This window comes from Chlamydomonas reinhardtii, chromosome 2 (assembly GCF_000002595.2).
Source record: "Chlamydomonas reinhardtii strain CC-503 cw92 mt+ chromosome 2, whole genome shotgun sequence".
NCBI classification, from domain to species: domain Eukaryota; kingdom Viridiplantae; phylum Chlorophyta; class Chlorophyceae; order Chlamydomonadales; family Chlamydomonadaceae; genus Chlamydomonas; species Chlamydomonas reinhardtii.
In genome coordinates, this window is record NC_057005.1 from 423,582 (window position 1) to 446,149 (window position 22,568).

Consider the following 22,568-nt stretch of genomic DNA (forward strand, 5'->3'; position numbering starts at 1 on the left):
GTGTGTCAACCCCAGGGGGGCCGCGCTTTGGTTTTGCTCCCTGCCAGTTCTGTAAAGCACTTATATGGATAATAACATGATACACTGCAAGACATTAGCTCGATAATGGCAGCTTCGCGCCTGGACAAACTGTTTCGAGCCGCTGCAGGCCCTCGCTTTGAGGCGCTGCAGTCGGCAATTCAGGACCTGAGTTCAACTACGTTGTCGCAATTAGCAGCCAGCAGCGGAGCGCTCGACCATATGTATGCTCGGTGAGTGCGCGCGAGCTCTGTCCGAATCACTCGCCACTTCACAATAGACTCTGCATGTTCATAAAGCGACCGGCATAGTGGTGCGCGAAGAGTTGGATTCTGCGCTGGCATGCGCTCCAGAGAGTCCAGACCGGGTAATACATGCGACAGGACGCGCATGTCTATCTTCTACTTAAGGAATGGCCGCAGCTGGCTCGCGGGGGCCTGTGAAAACATGGCCTACATGCTGCTCTCCGGTTCGACACGCAGTCAACAACCGTTCCGCCAACCACGCGCCGCGCCCTCTCGCCCCCCTCCTGCCCGCAGCATCGGCGCGCTGAACGGCCCCTTCTTCCCCCGCGGCTGGGGCAACCTGTCTGTGGTCAACTACGACGAGGACCTGCGGCACCTGGTGGCGGGGCCGCCCGCCGCCATCCGCCTGGCCTGGCGCCTGGTGGAGCGCGGCAGCCGGGACGGCGTGGACTACATGCTGTACGAGGGGTCTTTCAGGTGGGGAGGGGCAGGCGTGTGTGTATTGGGGGACGGGATGGCGGGTTGGCGGCGTTGTGGTTAGCGGGTGACGGAGGCCGCACCAGTGTGGCTACCACGAGTAGCGCGTCAGTAGCTAACGCCGCCGGTCCTGTGTCGGGTGCCCTTCTCCCGCCCCGCCCACCCCCTACTTGCAGGACGCCCTGCCTGCAGCGTGTGTATGACGCCCTGCCGCCCGAGAGCCGCACCGGCCGCGTGCAGCTGCTGATACCCGCCAAGATGCGGCCCTTCCACCCGCTGCTACAGCCCGGCCAGGACCCGCTGCTACAACCACCGCCGGCCGGCAGCAGCGGCAGTACCAACAGTAGCGGTACCGGTGGCGACTGGCAGCACGCACAGCACCTACAGCAGCAGCAGCCCTCGTTCATGCCCTATGGCGAGTGGAAGGGTGACTCGGCGGGAGCGGCAGCGGCAGCGGACGCCTTTCACAGGCAGGGCGGGGCCGGGACGGCGGCGGCGGCGGCGGCCGTGGCGGCGGCCCGGTCTACGGCTGACGCGCCGGCGTGTGTGGTGCACCTGGCGGCCACTGGCGACCAGACGTTTGGGCGGCGGCTGCGACTAGGCTTCCCGCTGCTCAAAGACGTGAGAGCGGAGGGGTTGAGGGGGGGGTGAGGGAGGGGGGCTGTGGGCGAGCGGCTGGCGCGGCTGGCTGACAGCGCGGCGGTCCCGTGCATTGCCTACTGCCTGCCAGCTGCCCGCCCGCCACCACCACAACCACAAGAACAAAATCGCCATGTGTGCACTACTGCTGGTGCCTGTGGGACCTGTGGGGCTCCGTGACCCGCCTGCCCACACGCCTGCCCACCCTCCTCCCTCCCTCCCACCAGAACATCTGCACGCTCGTGCTCGAGAGCCCCTTCTACGGCTCCCGCCGCCCCGCTGCCCAGCGCGGCTCCAAGCTGCTGCGTGTGTCGGACCTGCTCACACTGGGCTGGGCCACCATTGCCGAGTCCATCAACCTGCTGCACTGGCTGAGGGAGGAGGGGTACGGGCCGCTGGGTGAGTGGGTGTGGGTGTGGGGGTGGGTGGAGGGGTGGGTGTCGTGCGTGTGTCGTGGGCTGGCAGGGAGAGGGGTGGGGTGGCGCGGGGTAGGGTGTCCGTTGCACGGCGCTGCCTGAACCCCCCATTCACACCAAAACACGTAAAACCGTCCTGTTTGCTCTCTGGCACTCCCCTCCCCCGGTAACATACCCCCCCCCCGCGCCACCGCGCTGCTGTGCGGCAGGCATGTGCGGGCTGTCCATGGGCGGCGTGCACGCCTGCATGGCGGGCGGGCTGTTCCCGGGCGACGTGGCGGTGACGCCGCTGCTGGCGCCGCGCAGTGCGGCGGTGGCCTACTGCGACGGAGCCATGAGGGTGAGGGGGGGGAGGGGGCAAGGGGTGGGTGGGTTGTAAATACCAGCCCAAACCTTTCCAACCCAAGCCAGACTAGCGGAGCACAGTCAGAGGGGGGTGAGAGAAAGTGGAGCGGGCGGGGGGGGGGGGGAAGGGGCAGGGAACTGGGTGCTGGGTCAGCGAATGAATGGTATGTACCTCGCAATCATTGACCCCCCCCACCACCTGTCTCCCCTCCCTCCCTCCCTCCCCCCCTCCAGGCGGTGATGGCTTGGGAGCCGCTGATCAAGGAAGTGGACGAGGCCAACAACCACGTACTGCAGGTCAGGGGGGGGGCGGGGCGGGAGGGGGAGGGGGAGGGGGCGGGGGAGGGAGGCAGCACGGGTGGCGTGGTGGGCAGCGCAGGTGCGGGTGCGGGTGTGGTATGGCATGTGCTGAGGCCAGCCGCTGCGGCTGCAAAGAGGCCTGGTGCGGGAGTGTTGTGGGCGAGTGGGGTTGGAGAGGGTGGGCCGGGCGCTGGAGCTGTGCGGTGCGGCCCGGAGCGTGTCCGGCAACGTTGCATGTGTGCCAGCCATATCATTGCTAACGCGCGGTGCCTACGCGGTAATATGTGTGCAGGTGGTGAGGGCGGCGGGCCGGGCGGTGGCGGTGCCGCTGCCCCCACGCGGCATCGACCCCACGGCGGCGGCGCCGGCTGCTGCTGCGGCTCCCGGGTCGTACGGCGGCGGCGGCGTGGCGCTGATGCGTGAGGCCACCTACGCCCTGGCTGACCTGGAGCTGCAGGCGGAGGGGCGCGGCATGGCGGCGGCAGTAGCAGCAGCAGAGGGCGGCAGCAGCAGCAGCAGCAGCAGCGGGCGGGGCAGCGGCGCTGCAGCGGGCGCGGGGACGAATGATGGCAACGGAAACGGCGGCAGCAGCAGCAATGGCAGCGGCAGTAGCACCAATCTGGCGGCCGAGCTGCTACAGCGGCTGCCGTCTGTGAGCGTTATGGACCTGTATGACAGACTGGCGGCGGCGGCGCTGCGGGCCAGCAGCGGCCTGCGGGGCGGCAGTAGCGGCAGCAGCTCGGAGGGGCTGCCTGGGACCCTGGCCGGGGCCGCCTCGTCCTCCACACCTGTAAACACTGCCGGGCCCGGGGCGACGTCGGCAGCGGCGGGGCAGCACACGCCCTTGCCGCCGCGTGCCTCGGACGTGCCTTACCCGCTCCCAGCCTCCGCCACTGTTAGCGCCACCACCACCACTACCTCCTCCACCACCTCCACCACCGCCGCCGCCAGTGCGGGGTCGGGGTCGGGTCCGGGCGCCGCGCTGCTTGGCGAGCTGGGCCGTGCTGTGAAGGCGCTGCGTGCGGGCGACCGGCGGCTGGACCAGCCCGACACCGTGCTGCGCCTCAAGCGGGTGCTGGAGACCTACACGGACGTGACCCGGTACCCCAAGTGAGAGGGGCAGGAGCGGTTCATGGGAGTGGGCGGGGTGGACGGGGTAGGGGGGCCGGGGTGGTTGGTTGGGTCGGGCAGGTGGGCACGGGTCCGTGCCTGTGTGCCGCACCCTGCCCTGGTACTGAGCATCCTGCGTGCACATGCACACATAGACATACACATACACACACACACACACACACGTGTTGAGTCCGACCCTCGGCGCGCCCCCGCTCTGACCTCCAGGCCCCGGCGCACGGACGCGGCGGTGATCGTGGCGGCGCGGGATGACGCCTACGTCAGCCGGGAGAGCGTGCAGCAGCTGCACCAGGTGGGGGCGGGGCGGGGCGGGGCGGGCGGGAGGGCGGGAGCGACAGGGGGGGTGCAAAGGTGGTTGGGAGGGCGGTACAGGATGCACTGAAGACTGCAGACGAAGTCATTATCAAATGAGTGGGGTCAGAACACCGAGTTGCTTGCGTTTTTGTAAGTCCTCACGCTAAAACCACGAACCCACTCCCTTTCTGCCTCCCTTTCTTGCTCCTCCCACCCGCTGCCTCAGTACTGGGCGGGCAGCGAGCTGCGCATGGTGAGCGGCGGCCACGTGTCGGCCTTCCTCATGCACCAGGACGCATTCCGCACAGCCATACGCGACTCGCTCAGCCGCCTGGCCGCGCCGCCGCCACACCACCACAACCACCACCCCCACCACCACCCCCACCACCACCACCACCCCGGCCGCCCCCAGCCGCCAAACGCCGGGTAGTGGCTGGCGCGGGTGCGGCGGTGCGTGAGGAGGTGGGGGTGGGGCCGCTGCATCAGGAGCGCGTTTGGGCGGCGAAGCGTGTGGTGAGGCGTGGGCGGAGCAGGGTGGGCTCCTGTGAGGGTGGTGGCGGCGGCGGAGGGTGGGGACTCTTCGGAGGCGGCAACGAGGGTGGCGGTGGTGGGCAGCCGCGGTGGGGGAACGCTGGTGAGGTGCTGGTGCCGCAGGCGGCCGGGAGGACAGCTTAACAACAACATTGACCACGTGTATGTTTCTTTTGGTATTGGGTGTGGTTTTGAAACTTTACGATACATTGGGCGGTGTTGCATGTTGATCACACAGGATCAAATACAGGTGCACACACAGACGGACATGGCACAGGACACGGGAACGCTATAATACTGGAACAGGACCACATGCACAGATCTTGCAGTTCTGGAAGGCAAGTGCGTGTGTGGAGGTTCGGGCGGGCGTGCATGATGGATGTGCGGTGCTGGAAGATTGTGCATCCAGGGGTGTGAGTATGGATACCGGACGATGGGTCATGTCGGCGACGGCATAACGTATTGCGCAGGTGGGCTGAGGCGCACACCGTGCGATTATGTAGGACTGGGCGACGGCGGGCAGGGCGTTGGCGGTCGCAAGTATAGCAGGCGTAGCTGAAGATGTTGAAGACCCTGGCAGTGGCAGGTCATGAATGCCGTCACTGTGTAGCTGTAGTTGGAGATCTGTGCCGGTAGGATCTGAGGGCGCCAAGCGCGGCAAGTAGCGATGAGGAAGCAGCTGGTGTGTACTGACTCCCGCGCAGGTACCCCAAGGGTGAATGTCCTCTGTAGCACTGGTCTCATTGAGGCACGGAGTCCACTCGTATGGGGGCACCTGAGCGGCACACGTAGGCGTGTGGCGCGAGCTGGTGGGCTATGCCCATCACACGGCACGTCCCGTCACAGAAACAAAGGGACAAGGTACAGGAGCACGCACAACTGTTTACTCCGAGAATTTGTGACCGAGGCCCAAGAAATGGAGAGGCGGCTGCCCGCCGTTTGGGCCCCACTGCCTGTCACACATCATTTTCTGCGTCCGAGTTGCAGGATAATAGCCCCCACGCGTCCGTGCAGTACGAATGCATTCAATCCCCCCAAGAACGAGACATTGCCGTTTAAACTGCTCGCTCGACTAGTCTTGCTGCTCATGTGCGCCATGTACACCACTGCCATGCGTGCGCTGCCACCCGACCCTTCCCATGCACTCTTCCCGCCCCCGCCCCGTATGCTCGCACGCACTGCTGTCCCACACCCCAGCGCATTCCTGCCCCTTGCCCCTTCCCGTGCCCAAACGCGACCTTCCCATCCCCACCGCAAACACGCCATGCACTCGTGCGCATACACTCCATCAAGCTACCCCCCCCCCTGCCCAGGGGGCCCGCAGCCCAGGGGGCGCCGCCTACGTCACGCGCTGCTTGAGCCACTCGCACAGCTGCCGCGCCGGCCCCGCCAGCCAGGCCCTGTTGCGCGCCGTGCTCTCGCGCATCACCGCCTCCAGCCCGCTGTCCATGAGGCCGGGCCAGCGGGCGGACCAGGCTAGCACCTCGTCCATCCGGCCCGGCGACACAAACACCTTGGCCAGCTCCTGGGGGTGGAGTTACATTCATGATTATTTAAAAAGTGAAGGCGCGGGGCGGGAGGAGAGGAAAGGGAGGGGGGGCGATCCAGGCATGACTAGTTTGGAGCCGGCCGGGGTGTGGGGTTGGGTACATTTTGGGGGCTAGGGGCTCAGGGGCCTGCTGGCAACAGAGCCCATGAGTCCGACCAGGCGGTGACGGACGCGGCCAGGGCCCCGTGCACACACATACACACGTGTGCTGGCGAGGGACCAGCCGGGCCCGCACGTGCCGCCCGACAGGGAGTGCGCAACCCCCCTTCCTCACTGAGTGCACCCGCAGCACGCCCCCAACCGCAGCACCGCCCCGCCCGCAGCAGGCGCCCACCTTGAGTGTCCTGCCCAGCGAGTAGCTGGCGCTGCTGACGGCGTCTGGCCCGGAGCCGTAGCGGCGCACCAGGTCGGCGGTGCGGTTGAACACAAAGTCCCAGGTGCGCTTGTGAGCCTCGCCGCCGCGGAAGCCCACCTGCAGGCGGAGGCAACACACCACCCTTCAATCCTGCGCATGCTGTGTCGCGTGCCGCTGCGTCGCCCCAACCCCACGGGCGAACCATCCCCATGCCCGACCATTCCCCTATCCTGCCCGCTCTGCCCCTCCCCCCCAAGCCATATCGTGTTCCGCACTAGCACTGGCAACCGCTCCCACCCCTCCAAACCCCCAACCCCCCCCCACCCCACCCCCACCTCCCCATCCCCCGCACGGCTCACCGCCGCCAGCAGGCCGCCAATGTCCTGCAGGCGCACGTGCGGGTCCAGGCTGTAGGCCAGGGTGCGCTGGATGCGCTGCAGGTCGGGCGCCTGCGCCAGCGCGCTCAGCAGCCGGGAGCGCTCCGTGGCGTCCGTGGACTGCGAGCGGGGAGCGGGGAGTGGGGAGTGAAGGTGATGGGGAGGATGGGAAGGATTAGATTTTGCTGCCCCGCTGGCTAACCGCCCCCGGCTCTCCTCCGCGCTCTAATGCAATGGGTTCGGTTCAGTTTGGGCGGGTATCTACACCCCCCCTCTCTCTCCCTGTGTCTCTCTCATCCTTCTCTCCGCGTACGTACCCGCTCGTACATCAGCTTGACGGTGTTGTAGGTGAGCGGCGCCCCGCTGGCCACAGCCACACGGTACACCGCGCCGCGCACGTCCGCGTGCAGCAGCGACCCAGCCGCCGCCGCGCCGCCGGAGCCGCCCGCCTGCTGCTCCTCGTAGGCGGCGTCCAGAAGGTACAGCGCAGACCTGTGGGGAGGGTTCATCGGAAATGCACTACAGTGAGGGCGTGTGCGTGTGGGTGCGAGCCAGGGCCATACAAACGGAGGGCACGAGGCACCATTTATAACGCCAGTGAGGCATGTCCAGACACGCACGCACCTGAACGGCTCCGAGAAGGCCAGCGAGCGCAGTGTGGTGGCGGCCGCGCCCGGGGCCGCCAGTGCCGACACCATGTGGGCCGCCGCCTGCGTCAGCGCCAGCGGCCGCAGCAGCCGCACCTGCAGCCGCGGCCCGTCCAGCTGCGCGGCGGAGTCCACACTAAAGTTGAGGCCGCGGCCGCCACCGGGGGCGCCGGCGGGGCTGGGCGGCAGGCTCACGTTGGCCAGCAGCGGGCCTGCGTGGCGTCAGTGGCGTCAGTGGCGTCAGTGGCGGCGGCGGGGAAGGTGGTCTTGTTGTACGGTGATGTGAGCACGTGGCGGGTGTGATGGCCGGGGGTGATCCAAAAAACATGGAAACGCAATGGCGCATGGCCAGGCGCCCCCCAAGCGGCAGCGGCAACTCTCCTCCTATTCCCCCGAGGCAGCCGCCCACCCCCCCAGCCTGCCGCCCGCCACCCACCCGCCCACCTGTGAGGAAGTCGCGTGCATACGCGCCCAGCCGGCGGCCGCACTCTGCGTAGTAGGCTCCCGGGGCCAGGTCGCGGGCGGGGTCGGCGGTGGCGTTGGTGGCTCCGGGCGGCAGCAGCGCGGCGGTGTCCAGCAGGCGCTGCCAGGCGGACAGCGCGGACAGCGCCACAGACCAGGGCTCGTACTCGGGCTGGCGGGCGGGGTGGGGGTGGGGGCGGAGGGGGTGGGGTGGGGGTGGAGGGGGTGGGGGGTGGGGCGGGGGTGGAGGGGGTGGAGGGGGTGGAGGGCGGGCGGTTGCAAGGTTGAAACATTGGGAACAGGATACAAGCAAGCGGGTATGGCGCAGGAGGCGGGAGGGGATTGTAGCTTGTGCTTCTAAATGCGACAAGGATTTGCTTGTGAGGGGCACGGCAGGGCAGGCAAAAACAAGGGGTGGCTCTTGTGAGTACGCACTTACTCCTCGCCCCCCCCCACCGCCGCCACCCACCAGCAGCCGTGCGCCCAGCGCCTGTGTGAGGCTCATGAACACGGTGGGTCCGAGCATGTTGAGCTTGTTCAGCTGCCACGAGTCGTCCAGGGCGCCTGGGGGGGGGGAGGGGGCGGGTGGGGTGTGGGGTGGGGTGGGGTGGGGGGAGTGTGTGTGGGGGTGACAGGGACAAGCGTGGGGGCTTGCATCACACGCAGGCTGATCCCAGCGCCAGGCGTACAGGCGCCGCTCAGCGACCAGGTAGGGCTGGCGACCATCCCTGGCCGCCCTCGGTCGCCCCCGCCCGCACACCCAGCCCAACCTCGGCCAGCCCCCCCAGCAGGGCCCCAGCAACCACCCCAGCGCCCCCGCCCAGCACCCCCCCCCCACACACACCTGCCAGGTCCACGGGCGGCACTGCCTCGGGGTCGTCCGCCGCCGCCGCCAGCGCCTCCCACAACGGGCGGCTGTAGTTGACCCGGTAGTAGCCGTAGCGGCCCGGGTTCACCAGCACGTAGCGGGGGGCCGGCAGCGGGCTGCTACTGCCGTTGCTGCTACTGCCGTTGCTGCTGCTGCTGCCGCTGCTGCTGCCAGTGAGCAGCTCGGTGGTGAGCGGCACGGCGGCGGTGCAGGTGCTGAAGGCGGCCCACTTCATGGACGACGACGTCTGCAGGGGGGGAGGAGGTGCAGGCCGGGGGCGGTGCAGGCCGGGGGCGGTGCAGGCCGGGGGCGGTGCAGGGGGCGGTGCAGGGGTTGAGGACCAGCGGGGTAGCACCAGGTGCAGCGGGCGGCCCCGGAGTGCATCGGTCCCTGAGGCCCCAGGCGCCACGGCACATGGCCCCGCCTGCCGCACTCGCCCGCCCCCAGGCCGCCTGGTCGCCCCCCCCCCCCACTTGAGCCCGCTCCGCATTCTTGGGTTGGGTCACGATTCCTCAACTCTTAGGACCTACTTCTTTGGCCTCGAGCATATATCCCCTCCCCCCCAGGTTCCATGTTGCATACAAGCCGTTTGCATGAACGGCTACCCCCCACCCCCCGGCGCCCGCTCACCGGCAGCCGGAAGCTCATGGGCACCCACCACCGCGGCGAGCCGGGGTCCGACCGGTTGCAGGCGGTGCCCGTGACGGACGCCTGACGCACGTTGACGTAGCCGCCAGGCGGCGGCGCAGCCGCAGGCGGCGGCGGCAGACCCGGCAACCCCGGCGGCGGCAGGCCCGGCGGCGGCGAGGCATCCGCGCCCTCACCCTCGCCCTCTCCTGCCCCTTGGTCCAGGTTGTCGCCGGTCTGGGCTTTGACTGGCGGCTCAGGCGCGGCGGGCGGGGCGTTGGGGTGCGGCGGCGGCGGCGGGGAGGTGCTGGCGGCGGCGAGGCCGCCGGGGCTGGCCGGCACGATGGAGGCGAAGGGCCCTGGCGGCGCGGCGGCCAGGCTGACCAGCAGGACGGGGTAGTTGGGGGTGTAGGTCCAGGCCTGCATCCAGCTGGAGATGGGCAGCGCTGCGGGGCGGGAGGCGGAGGGGGGCGGATGGGGAGAGGGCGGGGGGTAGCCGTTTCATGGAGAGCGGAGCGATGGGGGGGGGGGGGGTGGCCAACGGTTTGTGTGAAACACGGAACTGCCGACGAGGGCGCGGAAGGTAGAAATGGAAGTAACGTGTGCGAGGCGATACACAAGGGTGCAGGCAAATCGCGCATTCACAGGTGGCATGACCAGGGTAACGAGACGCCGCTTGCACGCACAGCCCACATCCTACTGTGCTGCGCCCCTAACCCGCGACTAGCGCGCAAAGCGCCCGCTTCGCGCCACGGGGCGCCCTCCACTCACACAGGGACGCCGACAGCGAGCCCCACAGGTCGGTGGCGGTCACACTGCCGTACGCGTACAGCTGGAGGTACTTGCGCAGCGCCGCAAACAGCGGGTCAGACCCCAGGTCCTTGTTGGGGTCGTACGCCGGAGGCCGCGGCGGGCGCGGCGGCGGCGGGCTGGGCGGCGCCGCCAGCCGCTGCGGCGGCGAAGGCAAGGGCGGCGGCGGGCTGGGCGGGTACACGCCCAGTGCCCGGGGTGGCAAGGCGGCGGCGGTGCGGCTGCTGTTTGATGAGGGCGCAGGCACCGGCGCGGGTGCGGGTGCGGGTGCCGCGGTGGTGTTGGCGGCGGCGGGCTTCGGGGCGGGGCTGCGGGCGGAGCTGTTGGTGGAGGCCGCATGCGGCGGCTTGGCGCGTGCCCGCGCGGTGCCGTTGGCCCGGCCCGGCGGCGAGGGCGGCACCGCCAGGTCGCCCTCATGCGGCGGCGGCTCCGCATGCACACCGTCGCCGCCACCGCCGCCGCCAGCACCACCCGACTTTGACACAGCCCGTTTATCGGCTGTTGGCGGAGCGGGCGCAAGCGGCGGCGCCGGTGGCGGTGGCGGCGGCGGCTTCTTTTTCTTCAGGTGCCCTAGCAGCGTGCGGGCGGTCCGCGACAGCCGCTGCGGCGCCACTGCGGCGCCGGCCTCCGCGCCGGCCCCCAAGTCGCCCAGGACGGCAGCGGCGGCGGCGGCTGCGTCGTCGGCCTCCGCCTGTGCGCGCTGCTCGAGTGTGTCCCACAGCAGCTGGCGGCTGCGGCGCATGTCCAGCTGGTCGCCCAGGCCCAGCTGGTCGCCGGACAGGTAGGCGCGCAGCATGCGCAGCACGGAGCCGCCCTGCAGGGGGGGAGGTGGTGGTGGTGGCGGAGGGCCGCTGGCACTTCAAGGAATAGGGCAAACCCGCAAAACAGGAGGGGCCCAGGCGCACAGGTTCCAGAAATTGGTTAGGGGTAGCGGCGGCGGCTGTGCAGCGGAGGGCGCTTGCACCATGTGGCGTGGGCCGCGCAGAACCCAAACGCCGTGCTGCGCTGCCGTGATTTCGGCCGCTCCACGCCTCAGCAGGGGGCTATGCCACGTGGGGCTATGCCGAACCCGAGCCAAGCCCTGCATCTCGCTGTCCCTTGCCACGTCCCGCCTATGCTCTCGCCGCATCACAGCACCCAGTCTTGTGGTCCACACGGCTTCGGCCCGAGCCCTGATGCCACCGCCCCAGCACTCCTCCCCTGCCCCCGCCCTCCTCCCCAGCCCCGGCAGCCCACTGCCGACAGACCTTCTCGTAGCTGATGGGGTCGAACATGTTGTCGATGTCGGGCAGGCTGGCGATGGGCCGCGCGGTGCGGCTGAGCGGGTGGTTGCTGCGCAGCACGTCGTAGCCCAGCGCGGCGGAGGTCATCTCGGAGGCCGACAGAGACCTGGGGGCGGGGGGGGGGGGGCGGGGTTGTAAATACCAGCCCAAACTCAACCAAAACCAACGAAAACGAGCGGAGGGCAGGCAGAGGCGTTAGTTGCAAGCGATAATACTTATGGGATGTGGGCCGAGGCGTCGTGGAGCAGCAGGGCGAGGGGGGTAGGGGGTGGAGGTTGGGGGTAGGGGGTGGGGGTGGTCGCTTAACGGTAAGGGGGCGGTGGGAGGACAGTGAGGGGGTGGCAGGGAGGTGGTGCGGGAGGCATTGGCGCGAGGGCCCTGCAACACACAGGGCAGCCAGCTGTGCGGTTTGGGATGACGACCCCTTTCCTTGACGTTCCAAACACCTACACCTTTCCAAACAGAAACACAGACACCTGCCCGCGCTCCGCCTAGTGCACTCCCACATTGCCAGCCGCCCTGCCGCACACACACACACACACACACACACACACACACACACACACACACACACACACACACACACACACACACACACACACACACACACACACACACACACGCACGCACACACACACACACATACACGCACGCGCCCCCCCCCCCACACACACATACACACGTGCGCCCCCACCAGTAGTCGTAGTCGGGCCGGTACGCGGCGGCCGCCAGTGTCTCCAGGTAGGAGGCGAAGCCCTCGTTCAGCCACAGCTCCGTCCAGTCAGACATGGTCACCAGGTTGCCGAACCTGGGTGCGCATGTGTGTGCGAGCGTGAGCGTGCGCGTGTGTGTGTCTTTCATACGTGTGCTATACAGCACAACGACGGAAACACGCTTCCTTGTTGCTCTAGATAGTGACCGCTCCCGCCGCCTCTGCCCATCCCTCACCCCTCACGGACGTCGGTAACTGGTCTGCTATGCTACTATTCCTGGCTACGCCTTCACTTCATGAATGTAACCCCTCCCTCCCTCCCTCCCCCCCTCCGACGCGACGATTCCTTGACTCTTGGGACGCATTGGGCTCGGGCACATGACCCCCTGCCTCACCACTGGTGGCTGATCTCGTGGCTGACCACGGTGGCGATCCACAGCACGGTGCTCACGTCGTCCGCAGCCGGATCCACCAGCAGCGCCGACTCGCGGAAGGTGATGCAGCCCCAGTTCTCCATGGCGCCGGCCTGAGGGCGATTACATTCATGATTAGTTAAGGAAGTGGTAGACGGGGAGGGGGGGTTACAATCATGATGATACAAGAAGTGAAGGCGTAGCCAGGTACAGGGGGAGGGGGAGGGGGAGGGGAAGGGGGAAGGGGAGAGATGGGCCCAGGGTCCGGGGGCCTGCCCCATAGCGGTCGGGGCCCTGCCGCATAGCCCGATGCTACGTAACAGATTGTATGGCTGCAAGGTGCCAAGCAGAGCGCCGCCGCCGCCGCCGCCGCCACTGCCACCGCCACCGCCACCGCAATTCAGCCCGACCAGCCAGGCAGCAGTGTGCGGCCCCACTCACCGCAAAGTTGGGCAGGCCCACCAGGTCCAGCTTGGTCAGCGGGTAGGCGGTGGCGAAGGCGGCCGTGTAGGTGGACAGCGCGGAGCAGCCCACGGCCAGAGCCACACCCAGCTGGCCGGCCCTGTGGGCGTGTCCGTGCGCGTCAGAGCGGAGTCGGGTCAATCCGTACCCCAAGCATAACATGAGCATGTTGCGGGACGCTGCCGCAGGCATAAGCATGCCGAGACCCTGCCAGCGATTTTGCAACACAAGCTTGTTTGCCCATCAGGCACACACGCGCGCACATACACATACTTTCGTTGTCTTAGCACACACGCACACACACCAGGTCCCTAGCTTGCCCCCCCTCCCCCCCCCAGGCCGCCGAGCCGCCGGGCCGCCACCCACTTGTCGGGCGTGGCCCACACCGACACCTTGACCGCCTTGCCGGGTGCCGGCACCCCACAGGTGGCGCTGGTGCTGCTGAGCGGCCCCGCCACCAGCACCAGCAGGTAGCTGCTCATGCGCGGAGTCGTGTAGAACAGCGTGCGGGTGCGCGCAGGCGCGCCGCCAGAGCCGGCGGCGGCGGCTGGGTCGGGCGGCACGGGCGAGGTGTCGCGCACGTCCGAGTTGGACAGCACTGCCAGCGCGGGTGTGGAGGCGGGCGTGGTCACGGCCAGTTTGAAGGTGGCCTGTGGCGTGTGTACATGTATGTGTTTGTGTGTGCGAGAGCCGGGTGGGAGCAATGGAGGAGAGCGGACAGGTGCTAACGGTACGGTCAGTTAAGAGCAAACAGGTCGATGCAGCATCACAATGCTTGTTCCAGCAGGGCCTTGCGAAGGGTGTGTGGAACAGTGCCCCCCCTCACTGGATGCAGCCGTACGTCTCGCTGACAGTAGGCTGCCGCTGCCGCGCCCCAACACGCCCCTCGCACCCTCGCTCTCCCGGCCCCCGCCGCCCCCGCCCCCCCCCCCGCCGCCTCGAGCCCCCCCCCCACCTTGAGCTGCGGCTCGTCGAAGCAGGGGAAGGCCTTGCGCGCCGCAATGGACTCGAACTGGGTGGACACGATGGCGTGCGTGTCGCCCGACTTGTCTGCGCGATTGCGCGGCGTAAGGTTAGGCAAGGAACAAACAAGGCCAGCCGGGTTGGCGCAGTTCCATGCAACACCGGCCCACTCATCCCCGATACACGTCTACAAGACCCGAATACCTTTCCCCCCTGCCCTTCCTTCCCCCTGCTTCCCCTCAACCCGCCCGCTGCGCCAACCCCAGCTCCCATACGGGAAACCCCCAATCACGGCCCCGGCCCTGCTGCCCCATCCCACCCTTGAAGGTGCTCTTGTACAGTCCGTCCAGTCCGTCCTCCAGCTTGTAGGCGAAGCGCAGGCTGAGGTGCCCCGCCGCCGCCTCCAGCGCCGCCGCACTGCCGTTGGCGGCGCCGAGGCCGTCCGGCAGCTCCGTCCGCGGCAGTGGCGTGGGGAACCTGACGATGAGCTGCTGCAGCGCCGCCGCAGTCTTGGGGTCAGACGGCTGGGTCACGGTGCCTGCAGGGCGGGGCGGGGGTGCTCAAAGGGCACGTGCGGGGCGTCTCCTCGCCTCCTAAATGCCCACACCCCGGGCGCCCGCCTCCGCACAGCCCTCGCCCGTCTCTGTAGGGGCGGCCGCAAGCCCCCGGAGCCCCCAGTCCCACTCCCAACCCCACCCGCCCACGCACGCTCGCCCACGCGCAGATACGCACACCCACCCACCCCTCCACACCCACCCCTCCACACGCCGCCCATGTAGTGGAATTGGGCGCTGTCCACCTTCATGCCCACGCCGTGCAGCACCACACAGGTGGTGTCGAACGACAGCAGCACGCTGATGTTCACACGGCCCAGGACGTACTCCGAACCCAGGCCAGACACAAAGTCCGCGTCAGACGGCGGCGGCGGTAGCTCGGAGCCGCCGCCGCCGGTGTCAGCGCCGCCGGTGTCAGTACTGCTATCTGCCCCGCCGGTGCCGCCAGTGCCTGTGCCGGTCCCGGCATCGCCGCCGGTACCGGTATCCCTGCCCGCGTCAGTTCCAGAGCCGGAGTCCGTGCTATTGGCCCCAGGGCTGGCGGCGCCGCCACCGGTACCGCTGGTGTGGTCCCCGCCGGCCGCCGCTGGTGGTGCGTTGTCGGCGCCCTCAGCGCCCGCACCGCCGCCGCCCCCGCCGCCACCTTCCAGCAGCCCCCGCCGCCGCCGCCAGCCCCCTGATACCCCTTGCCCGACCTCCCCATCCTCCTCCCGCTGCAGCTCCTGCTGCTCAAGCGCCACTAGCCGCCGGCGCCCGCCTGCCTGGCAAAACACACACACACACACACACAAACACACACACACACACACACACACACACACACACACGCACACCTCACGTTAGTCCAGGTCGTCCGCCCAAAAGGCAGGGGCGGGGTAGCCTGCTCCTAACATGGCGTGTCGAGTGGGGTCCAAGTTGCTGCCGCTAGCCTTTCAACATCATCTAACGTATGCATCCCCATCCTCACCTCCGCCGCCGGGTCGGCTGTGGGGTGCGGGTCGAAGTACAGGTCCAGGCTGAGGTCGTAGTGCAGCGGCCGGATCAGGTCAGGCAGCCGCAGACCGCTGTAGCCGCACAGAAGACCCACTGGCATGGGTGGCGGCGGGTTGGGCGGCGGCGGCGAGGGCGGCGGCGGTGAAGGCGGCGGCGGAGGTGGTGGCGGCGGCGGCGGCGGCGACGGCGGCGGAGCCGGCGGCGACGGCGGGCTGGGTGGCGGCGGCGGCGAGGGCCTCATTGCCATCTCCACCGCCCTTGCCTGCGCCGAGGCCTTGACTGCGCTGTTGATGGGCAGCACCACCAGCAGTATGAAGGCCAGCAGCAGGGACAGGTAGAAGCCCAGTGTGTAGGCGCGCTTGCGGCCGGGCGTCAGGCGCTTCCACCACAGCAGCCAGCTGGGCGGCAGGCGGTCCACCAGCCACGTCACGTCCACGCCGCAGCAGGTGCGGCGCCGCAGGTTGTGGAAGGTGCTGCAGCAGGTCACACGGTTGGTCAGCCCGCCGCGCCAACGGCAGCGGGCAAGTGCGTGCTGCCTCCCTCCCACAGTCCTAATCTCAGCCCCACTCACTCGGCGGACAGGAGTAGATCCGAGTCGCTGAACACCTCGTTATTGCTACTGCCGCCGCCGCCGCCTCTCCCTGGCTCTGAGCCCAGGGTCTCATATCTCCGGGACACAGGCAGCGCGGGCTCAGTGCTCTCCGCCCCACCGGTAGAGTCGGCGTGGCCGCGCCGGAACGTGACCAACTCCGTGTTAAATGACATGGTAGCTCAAATGGCCGCTGCAAGCACAACACGGCTGCACAAGGAAGGGAGTATGGGCCCCGTCAGCGACTGTCGCCGATGGCGGTTACCTGCGCATTTGGGGTAGGTCTGGCGCGGCGGGCGGTGGCCGGGCACGGGTTTTGGCGCGCTGGGGGAGGCGAGGCCACCGATGTGCGGTGGGATATCAGACATCTATCACAGGGTACATGACTTAGCCAGCACGGGGCAAGCGCCTCTTGTCGCTGAGGTGAACGCGCCATCAGCACGGCACACGGCCACAACAGCCCGATGGTATAGCGTTGCTATGACAGTAGTGCAAATTGCAGCATGCAATTGCATCATAATGCCATCGCAACATCCGACCGCGGCGACGAGCGCAAGCATGCAGCTTCACAAGCGAAGAGATACACACACCTGGATGCCGAAGCCCACGCAAGTCTATAGCTGCAACCAACGAACCTATCGGAGGAGTGGAGGCAGGCGAGCAGCATGTCTCTGGAGATGATCGGCACTGAAGTTGACACAAGCGAAGTATTGAAATCAATACCAGCAAGTCTATTTCCGTTAAATTTTACACATCGTCTCTAGTGCCTGTTACAGACGAGGGTATGTAGGTACGCGGGTTGACACGCACACAATGTCCTAGTCACGCTCACAGCCCTCGCCCCATGCTGGCGCCCCTCCGGATTTGTTTGTGGACGGACATGAGCTGGCGGCCGGCCGGGTTCCCCAAACATGAGAGCCGCGCAACAGCATACTTTATCTCCAGCCAGTTCGTGGAGGCACCTGCGCTGCACAACAAATACCAGCACACCCACGCATCACACGTGAGGAATGCGCTTCCAGCTGCGCGCCAAGCAACGTCTTGCTGCCGCCCACCCTCGCCCACCCGTGTCGCTGCCCTTCTTCGCGAACCCCACTGCCCGTGTGCACCCGAGCGGCCGAGCGCCCCTCACAAACGGAGTTGACCTTGGCCCTGGAGCACCGCAGACGTTGCTCGATATACGAGTTACAGTTTGCGGAAGCCTTTGCAGGCTACTCTCGACACACCATGCTCTCGCCTGTCTGGACAAATCCTGGTCGGATTCAATCCCTCACTCAGCTCACCAGACCTCTTTGAACTCGTAACAAAATCGAGTGGGACGAGCGACAACCACTGCCCACGCCACTTGCACCAATCAAGGCGCTCAGCCTTCACCGCCCGTGTACCGTACCAGTAACCATCACGAAACCAACAACTCAAGAAACGACCGAGGACATCTTGCGCGCTCGGGGGCGACGCACGTCACATGTCATGTTGGTGCGTGTCACACCCCCTGCCCGTTACCGTCACACCACAACCAGTCTGTCACGATTACCCAGCTTGATGCACCGCGGCACTGCCCGGCTCGCGTGTGGACAAGCGCGCGGGCAAGCCGTTGCAGCAAACCCACCGCTCCGGCGCGGCCACCCGCTCGTACCGCTGGACAGACTTCCATGGCTCACCCTCGACCGCACACACCCGCAGGCGCGGCGCCGCGCCAGCTCCAGCAACATCTACTGCCGCTGCCGCCAGGCCATCGACATCCAACACCAAATCCCTCAAGCAGACTGCACAATTGCACAGCTGCTTCACGCGGAGGCGCCGGCCTTGGACTTGGCCACGATGTCCTGCTGGATGTTGGGCGGGACCACCTCGTAGCGCTCCAGCTGCATCGTATATTGCGCCCTCCCCTTGGTCATTCCGCGCAGCACTGACACGTACTGGAACATCTCAGACAGCGGCACGTACGCCTGTTTTAGGGTTTTTGCAATATTTTTGCGTGTTAGATAGCAGAAATGAGTGCGGAAAGGTTGCGGTGTGAGCGCAGGGTCCGGGTCCGCGTGTGGGTCGGGGTCCGGGTGACGGTCAGGGTAGCGTGCCTTCCCTACGCGGGTTTATCTATATATTTACGTTTGAATTTTACAGCAACATTATATATAATCAAGCAATCGTGAAACCACGATAGCGCATAAAGTATGCAAAATGTTAGACTGACCGAGTGATGATCGATAGCAGTTCGCGAAAGGTCGCCCATTCTTCTTTTCCACATCAACACAAATACAATTAAACCATTTACCAAGCTACATGAGGCCATCTCACCTGCACCAGCTTCATGCCGCCGGGCTTGTCGTCGAACTTGTTGATGATACCACGGCGGGAGTTGAGGTCGCCAATCACGTCGCCCATGTGGTCCTCGGGCGTCATCACCTCAACCTTCATGATGGGCTCCAGCAGGCGGGCGCCGCACTTGCCCATGGCCTCGCGGAAGGCGCCGCGGGCAGCGATCTGGAACGCCAGGGCGTTCGAGTCCACCTCGTGGTACGAGCCGTCGTACAGCGTGCACTGCACGTCCACCACGGGGAAGCCGGCCAGCGAGCCGCTGGACATGCACTCCTCCAGACCCTTGAGCACACCGGGGATGTACTCCTTGGGCACGGTGCCACCCTTGATCTCCGACTTGAACACGAAGCCGGTGCCGGGCTCGCCGGGCTCGAAGCGGATGGCCACGTCAGCGAACTGGCCGCTGCCGCCCGACTGCTTCTTGTGCACGTAGCGCACCTCGTTGCCGCGGCTGATGCCCTCGCGGTAGTTGACCTGGGGCGCGCCCACCTCGCACTCCACCTTGAACTCGCGGCGCAGGCGGTCCACGATGATCTCCAGGTGCAGCTCACCCATGCCCTCAATGACGGTCTGGTTGGTCTCCTCGTCACGAGAGAAGTTGAACGAGGGGTCCTCCTGCGCCAGCTTGTTCAGGCCCATGCCCATCTTCTCCAGGTCAGCCTTGGACTTGGGCTCGATGGCAATCTTGATCACGGGGTCGGGGAAGTCCATCTTCTCCAGGATGATGGGCGCCTTGTCGTCGCACAGCGTGTCACCGGTCACCACGTCCTTCAGGCCACCGATGGCAACGATGTCACCAGCGAAGGCGGCCTGCGGTGTTGTGGGGAATGGCGGAGGAAGGACGGTAAGTGTGTGTTACTGGCCGCGACGTGTACGCAACATGCCACAGACCACCGCAAACCTCGCTCACATCACGGCTGCCGGGCACCAATGCTGTCATCTCGCCCGGCCTGCATCAGGCCCGCCTCTCAAAGCCCCGCCCAGGCGCTCCCTTCTGAAAGCAAGCGCACCTTGATGTCCTCACGGTTGTTGGCGTGCATCATCATCAGGCGGCCGATGCGCTCCTTCTTGTTCTTGTTGGAGTTGAGCGCGTAGCTGCCGGCCTCCAGCACACCCGAGTAGATGCGGCAGAAAGTGAGCGAGCCCACGAAGGGGTCAGTCATGATCTTGAAGCACAGGCCCGAGAAGGGGGCGCTGTCATCCGAGTTGCGGATCATGGACACCTCGGCGTCGTTCATGTCCACACCCTGTCAAGGCGGGGGGCGGACAAGAGGAGGTATGGGTCCAGGGGTCAGGTTGGCGGCGGTGGTTTTGAGTGGTGTGCGGCGCTAGTGCGTTCTTCGCGCAGTCTGCCCTTAGCTCCCTGCCAGCACAGGTCAGATGACGCCCCCTGTTTCGCTACTTCGTAGTGAGGCCGGGCGCACCTGCACGGCCTCAATGTCCAGAGGGCTGGGCAGGTACTCGACCACGGCGTCCAGCAGGGGCTGCACACCCTTGTTCTTGAAGGCGGTACCGCACACAATGGGCACGAACGCCTGGGCGATGGTGCCCTTGCGGATCAGGCGGCGGATGGTGGCCTCGTCGGGCATCTCACCCTGCACGATTGGGGACGAAGGGCCAAAGGCAGGGCCAAGGTCAGAACCAACCGGCGCCATCAATAGCAGCCTGGCGGCAGCGGCGCAACACCCGTTCTGCTGCATCGTGTGACTCGCTAGGCCGCTTGCGCTGGGCGCTGAGTAGTCCGCGCGCTGTCCCGAATTGGCGCGCCCGCTTGCTCGAGTGCCCCAACTACAGCTGTTGAAGACTCACGCCGCCTTCCCCACTGTGCAAACTTCAATGGCATTGTCCCTTGTGCTGCCACCCCCTTTAGCACCCAGCCGCCGCTTTACTCTGGCAGTCCTGCCATCCCAGCAACAAGCCATCGCTCGTTCCTCTTTCGCTTCACTGCGCATACCGCCCAACCGCCCCCCCCCTCGACCCCCCGCGTCCCCCGCCCTCACCTCGAAGTACTTCTCGAGCACGGCGTCGTCCTGCTCCACAATCATGTCAATCAGCTTCTCGCGGTACTCCTGGGCCTGTGCGTTGGTTGATATTTCAGAAGCGTAGGTTGCAACTTAGCACATACAATAGGCAGTTTATGCTTTACACACTCACGAGCGGCACCCCTGCAAGCGCGGTTTGACAGCAGCCCATCGGCCCTGTACCCACTCTTTCATACTATCACTGTCATGGCACCCCAGCACCCTCCCTCATTATTCCTCTGTGTCCACCCCATGCCTTTAGGTTCACCCACCTTGTCCTGCATGTCGGCCGGGATCTCCAGCTCCTCAAACTTGGCGCCCAGCTCCTCGCCGTTCCACACGATGGCCTTCATCTTCACCAGGTCAATCATGCCCTTGAACTGGTCCTCGGAGCCTGAGGGTTGGACGAGTGAGTGCGAAGCGGGCACGTTGGGTCAGCTGCAAGAGGGTACCAACCAACACAGCCCCCTGGAGCCGTGTGCCATGTCAGGTGAACCCCAGAGCCCTATCAAGCCGTGCTTCGCGGGCTGCTCTTACCGATGGGAATCTGGATGCACAGGGGCTTGGCGCCCAGGTTGGACACCACCATCTTCACGCAGTTGTAGAAGTCGGCGCCCAGGCGGTCCATCTTGTTCACGAAGCAGATCCGGGGCACCTGCACAGACAAACGGAATACGTTATGCCGATTGATGAGCACAAGCAGCGCTGGTAAAGCTGCGTTAGCTGACCTCATCCGCCTGCAATCCCAGTCAGGCGGGGCCTGCATGCCGCACCAGCACATCACCCGCCGCCCCGCTTCCCTCCTGCCCACCTTGTACTTGTCGGCCTGGCGCCACACGGTCTCGGACTGGGGCTCCACGCCCGACACAGCGTCGAACACGGCCACGGCGCCGTCCAGCACACGCAGAGCACGCTCCACCTCCAGGGTGAAGTCCACGTGGCCGGGGGTGTCGATGATGTTGATGCGGTGCTCCTTCCACGCGCAGGTGGTGGCGGCGGCCGTGATGGTGATGCCGCGCTCCTGCTCCTGGACCATCCAGTCCATGGTGGCAGTGCCCTCATGCACCTCACCAATCTTGTACGACTTTCCGGTGTAGTACAGGATGCGCTCGGTGGTGGTGGTCTGCGCGGGAGTCAAGGGAAGGTCGTGGCGAGTGGCAGGTGTGGTGGGCGATGGATGTTGCAGACACTGACGGACTTCGCCTTTCGCTATTGCTCGCAGCTAGTAGCTTCCATGATAATGGCACGCGAGCACAAATGCTGTGCTGCCCAGCTAGTGATAGCCGGCGGCACTGCCCTCGGCCACAGCCCCCAACCAGTGGTCGCGCAGGGGCCAAGCGCTCGCTTCACCCTAGTCGCGAGCCCAGTCACATGCCTCATCATAAATGCGATAAGAAGTCTTCTATTAGTTTGCTTGCGGGGTGCGTGTCCGTGCAGCAACACAAGGGCAAGGTGCAAGGAAATGCGATAGTTCGGAGCGCACCTTGCCGGCATCGATGTGGGCCATGATACCAATGTTGCGGTACCGGTCCAGAGTCTTCTCACGACGAGAGTCTGCGGGCAATTGGCGTGGGATCGGCCACAGCCCCAAGCGAAGCATGCGACATACCATCTTACCGTAGGTAGGGGTGGGCTGGACCGAGGCCTGCACCGCCAGGCGAGCAGCACGACGGATGCTCGCGCGGCTCACGGCCGCGCGACGGCAGCCAGCCTGTGAGCAGCAAAGAGCGATTGTGAGGATATCCGGCCGCCGCGTCTACTGTCGCTCGCTCCGCATAACATAAACCAATTTCCCTTACCTTGAAAGAGGACTGCAGACCGCTGGCCATGGCCGAGCTGCGAACGACCTTCACGGCCGCGGAGCTAGCCACAGGGGCGACAGTCTTGCGACCGGCCTGGGCACGCACACCCGACTTGATGCTGGACTTGAGGGCCATATTGGTGCTGATGTATTGTATCAGCCCTACAGGCTATAAAAGTACCTGGAAGGAGCGACTGTGGACTCAAAAACCGGCAAGGAAAGGCCCATGCAAAGTGCATGGGGTTCTCAACCACAATTGTTTGTGCGGGTTAGAATGAACGGTGCGCGTCCCCATTTACTGGCATACGTACAGCTTTCTTCAAACACAAATGCAAAAGGTTGCGACGCGGGCAAGCCCTCCCTCTCG

General features: G+C 66.3%; 3 protein-coding genes across 3 annotated transcripts; 1 reads left to right on the top strand and 2 right to left on the bottom strand.

Annotated features, from left to right (window-relative positions):
* The first annotated feature begins 58 nt into the window (after positions 1-58).
* Positions 59-5,320, top strand: CHLRE_02g076150v5 (uncharacterized protein). The gene is made up of 9 exons (XM_043059155.1): positions 59-251; positions 558-740; positions 917-1,361; positions 1,607-1,778; positions 2,005-2,135; positions 2,375-2,437; positions 2,733-3,550; positions 3,779-3,863; positions 4,092-5,320. The coding sequence occupies exons 1-9, from the start codon at positions 241-243 to the stop codon at positions 4,293-4,295; spliced, it is 2,112 nt and encodes a 703-aa protein (XP_042926789.1). The 5' UTR covers positions 59-240; the 3' UTR covers positions 4,296-5,320.
* Positions 5,321-5,352: 32 nt separating this feature from the next.
* Positions 5,353-16,838, bottom strand: CHLRE_02g076200v5 (uncharacterized protein). The gene is made up of 21 exons (XM_043059156.1): positions 16,651-16,838; positions 16,043-16,270; positions 15,446-15,944; positions 14,681-15,239; positions 14,244-14,462; positions 13,917-14,011; positions 13,328-13,611; positions 12,941-13,061; positions 12,482-12,612; positions 12,069-12,182; positions 11,339-11,480; positions 10,053-10,905; positions 9,285-9,727; positions 8,631-8,901; positions 8,256-8,350; positions 7,769-7,958; positions 7,302-7,536; positions 6,995-7,169; positions 6,660-6,797; positions 6,280-6,417; positions 5,353-5,921 (listed from the first exon to the last, which is right to left on the bottom strand). The coding sequence occupies exons 2-21, from the start codon at positions 16,234-16,236 to the stop codon at positions 5,736-5,738; spliced, it is 5,082 nt and encodes a 1,693-aa protein (XP_042926790.1). The 5' UTR covers positions 16,237-16,270; positions 16,651-16,838; the 3' UTR covers positions 5,353-5,735.
* A 395-nt stretch (positions 16,839-17,233) lies between these two features.
* CHLRE_02g076250v5 (uncharacterized protein) lies at positions 17,234-22,354 on the bottom strand. The gene is made up of 11 exons (XM_001701793.2): positions 22,200-22,354; positions 22,018-22,111; positions 21,884-21,954; positions 21,212-21,523; positions 20,938-21,055; positions 20,673-20,794; positions 20,380-20,454; positions 19,804-19,974; positions 19,390-19,626; positions 18,359-19,189; positions 17,234-18,009 (listed from the first exon to the last, which is right to left on the bottom strand). The coding sequence occupies exons 1-11, from the start codon at positions 22,335-22,337 to the stop codon at positions 17,848-17,850; spliced, it is 2,331 nt and encodes a 776-aa protein (XP_001701845.2). The 5' UTR covers positions 22,338-22,354; the 3' UTR covers positions 17,234-17,847.
* Positions 22,355-22,568: the final 214 nt, after the last annotated feature.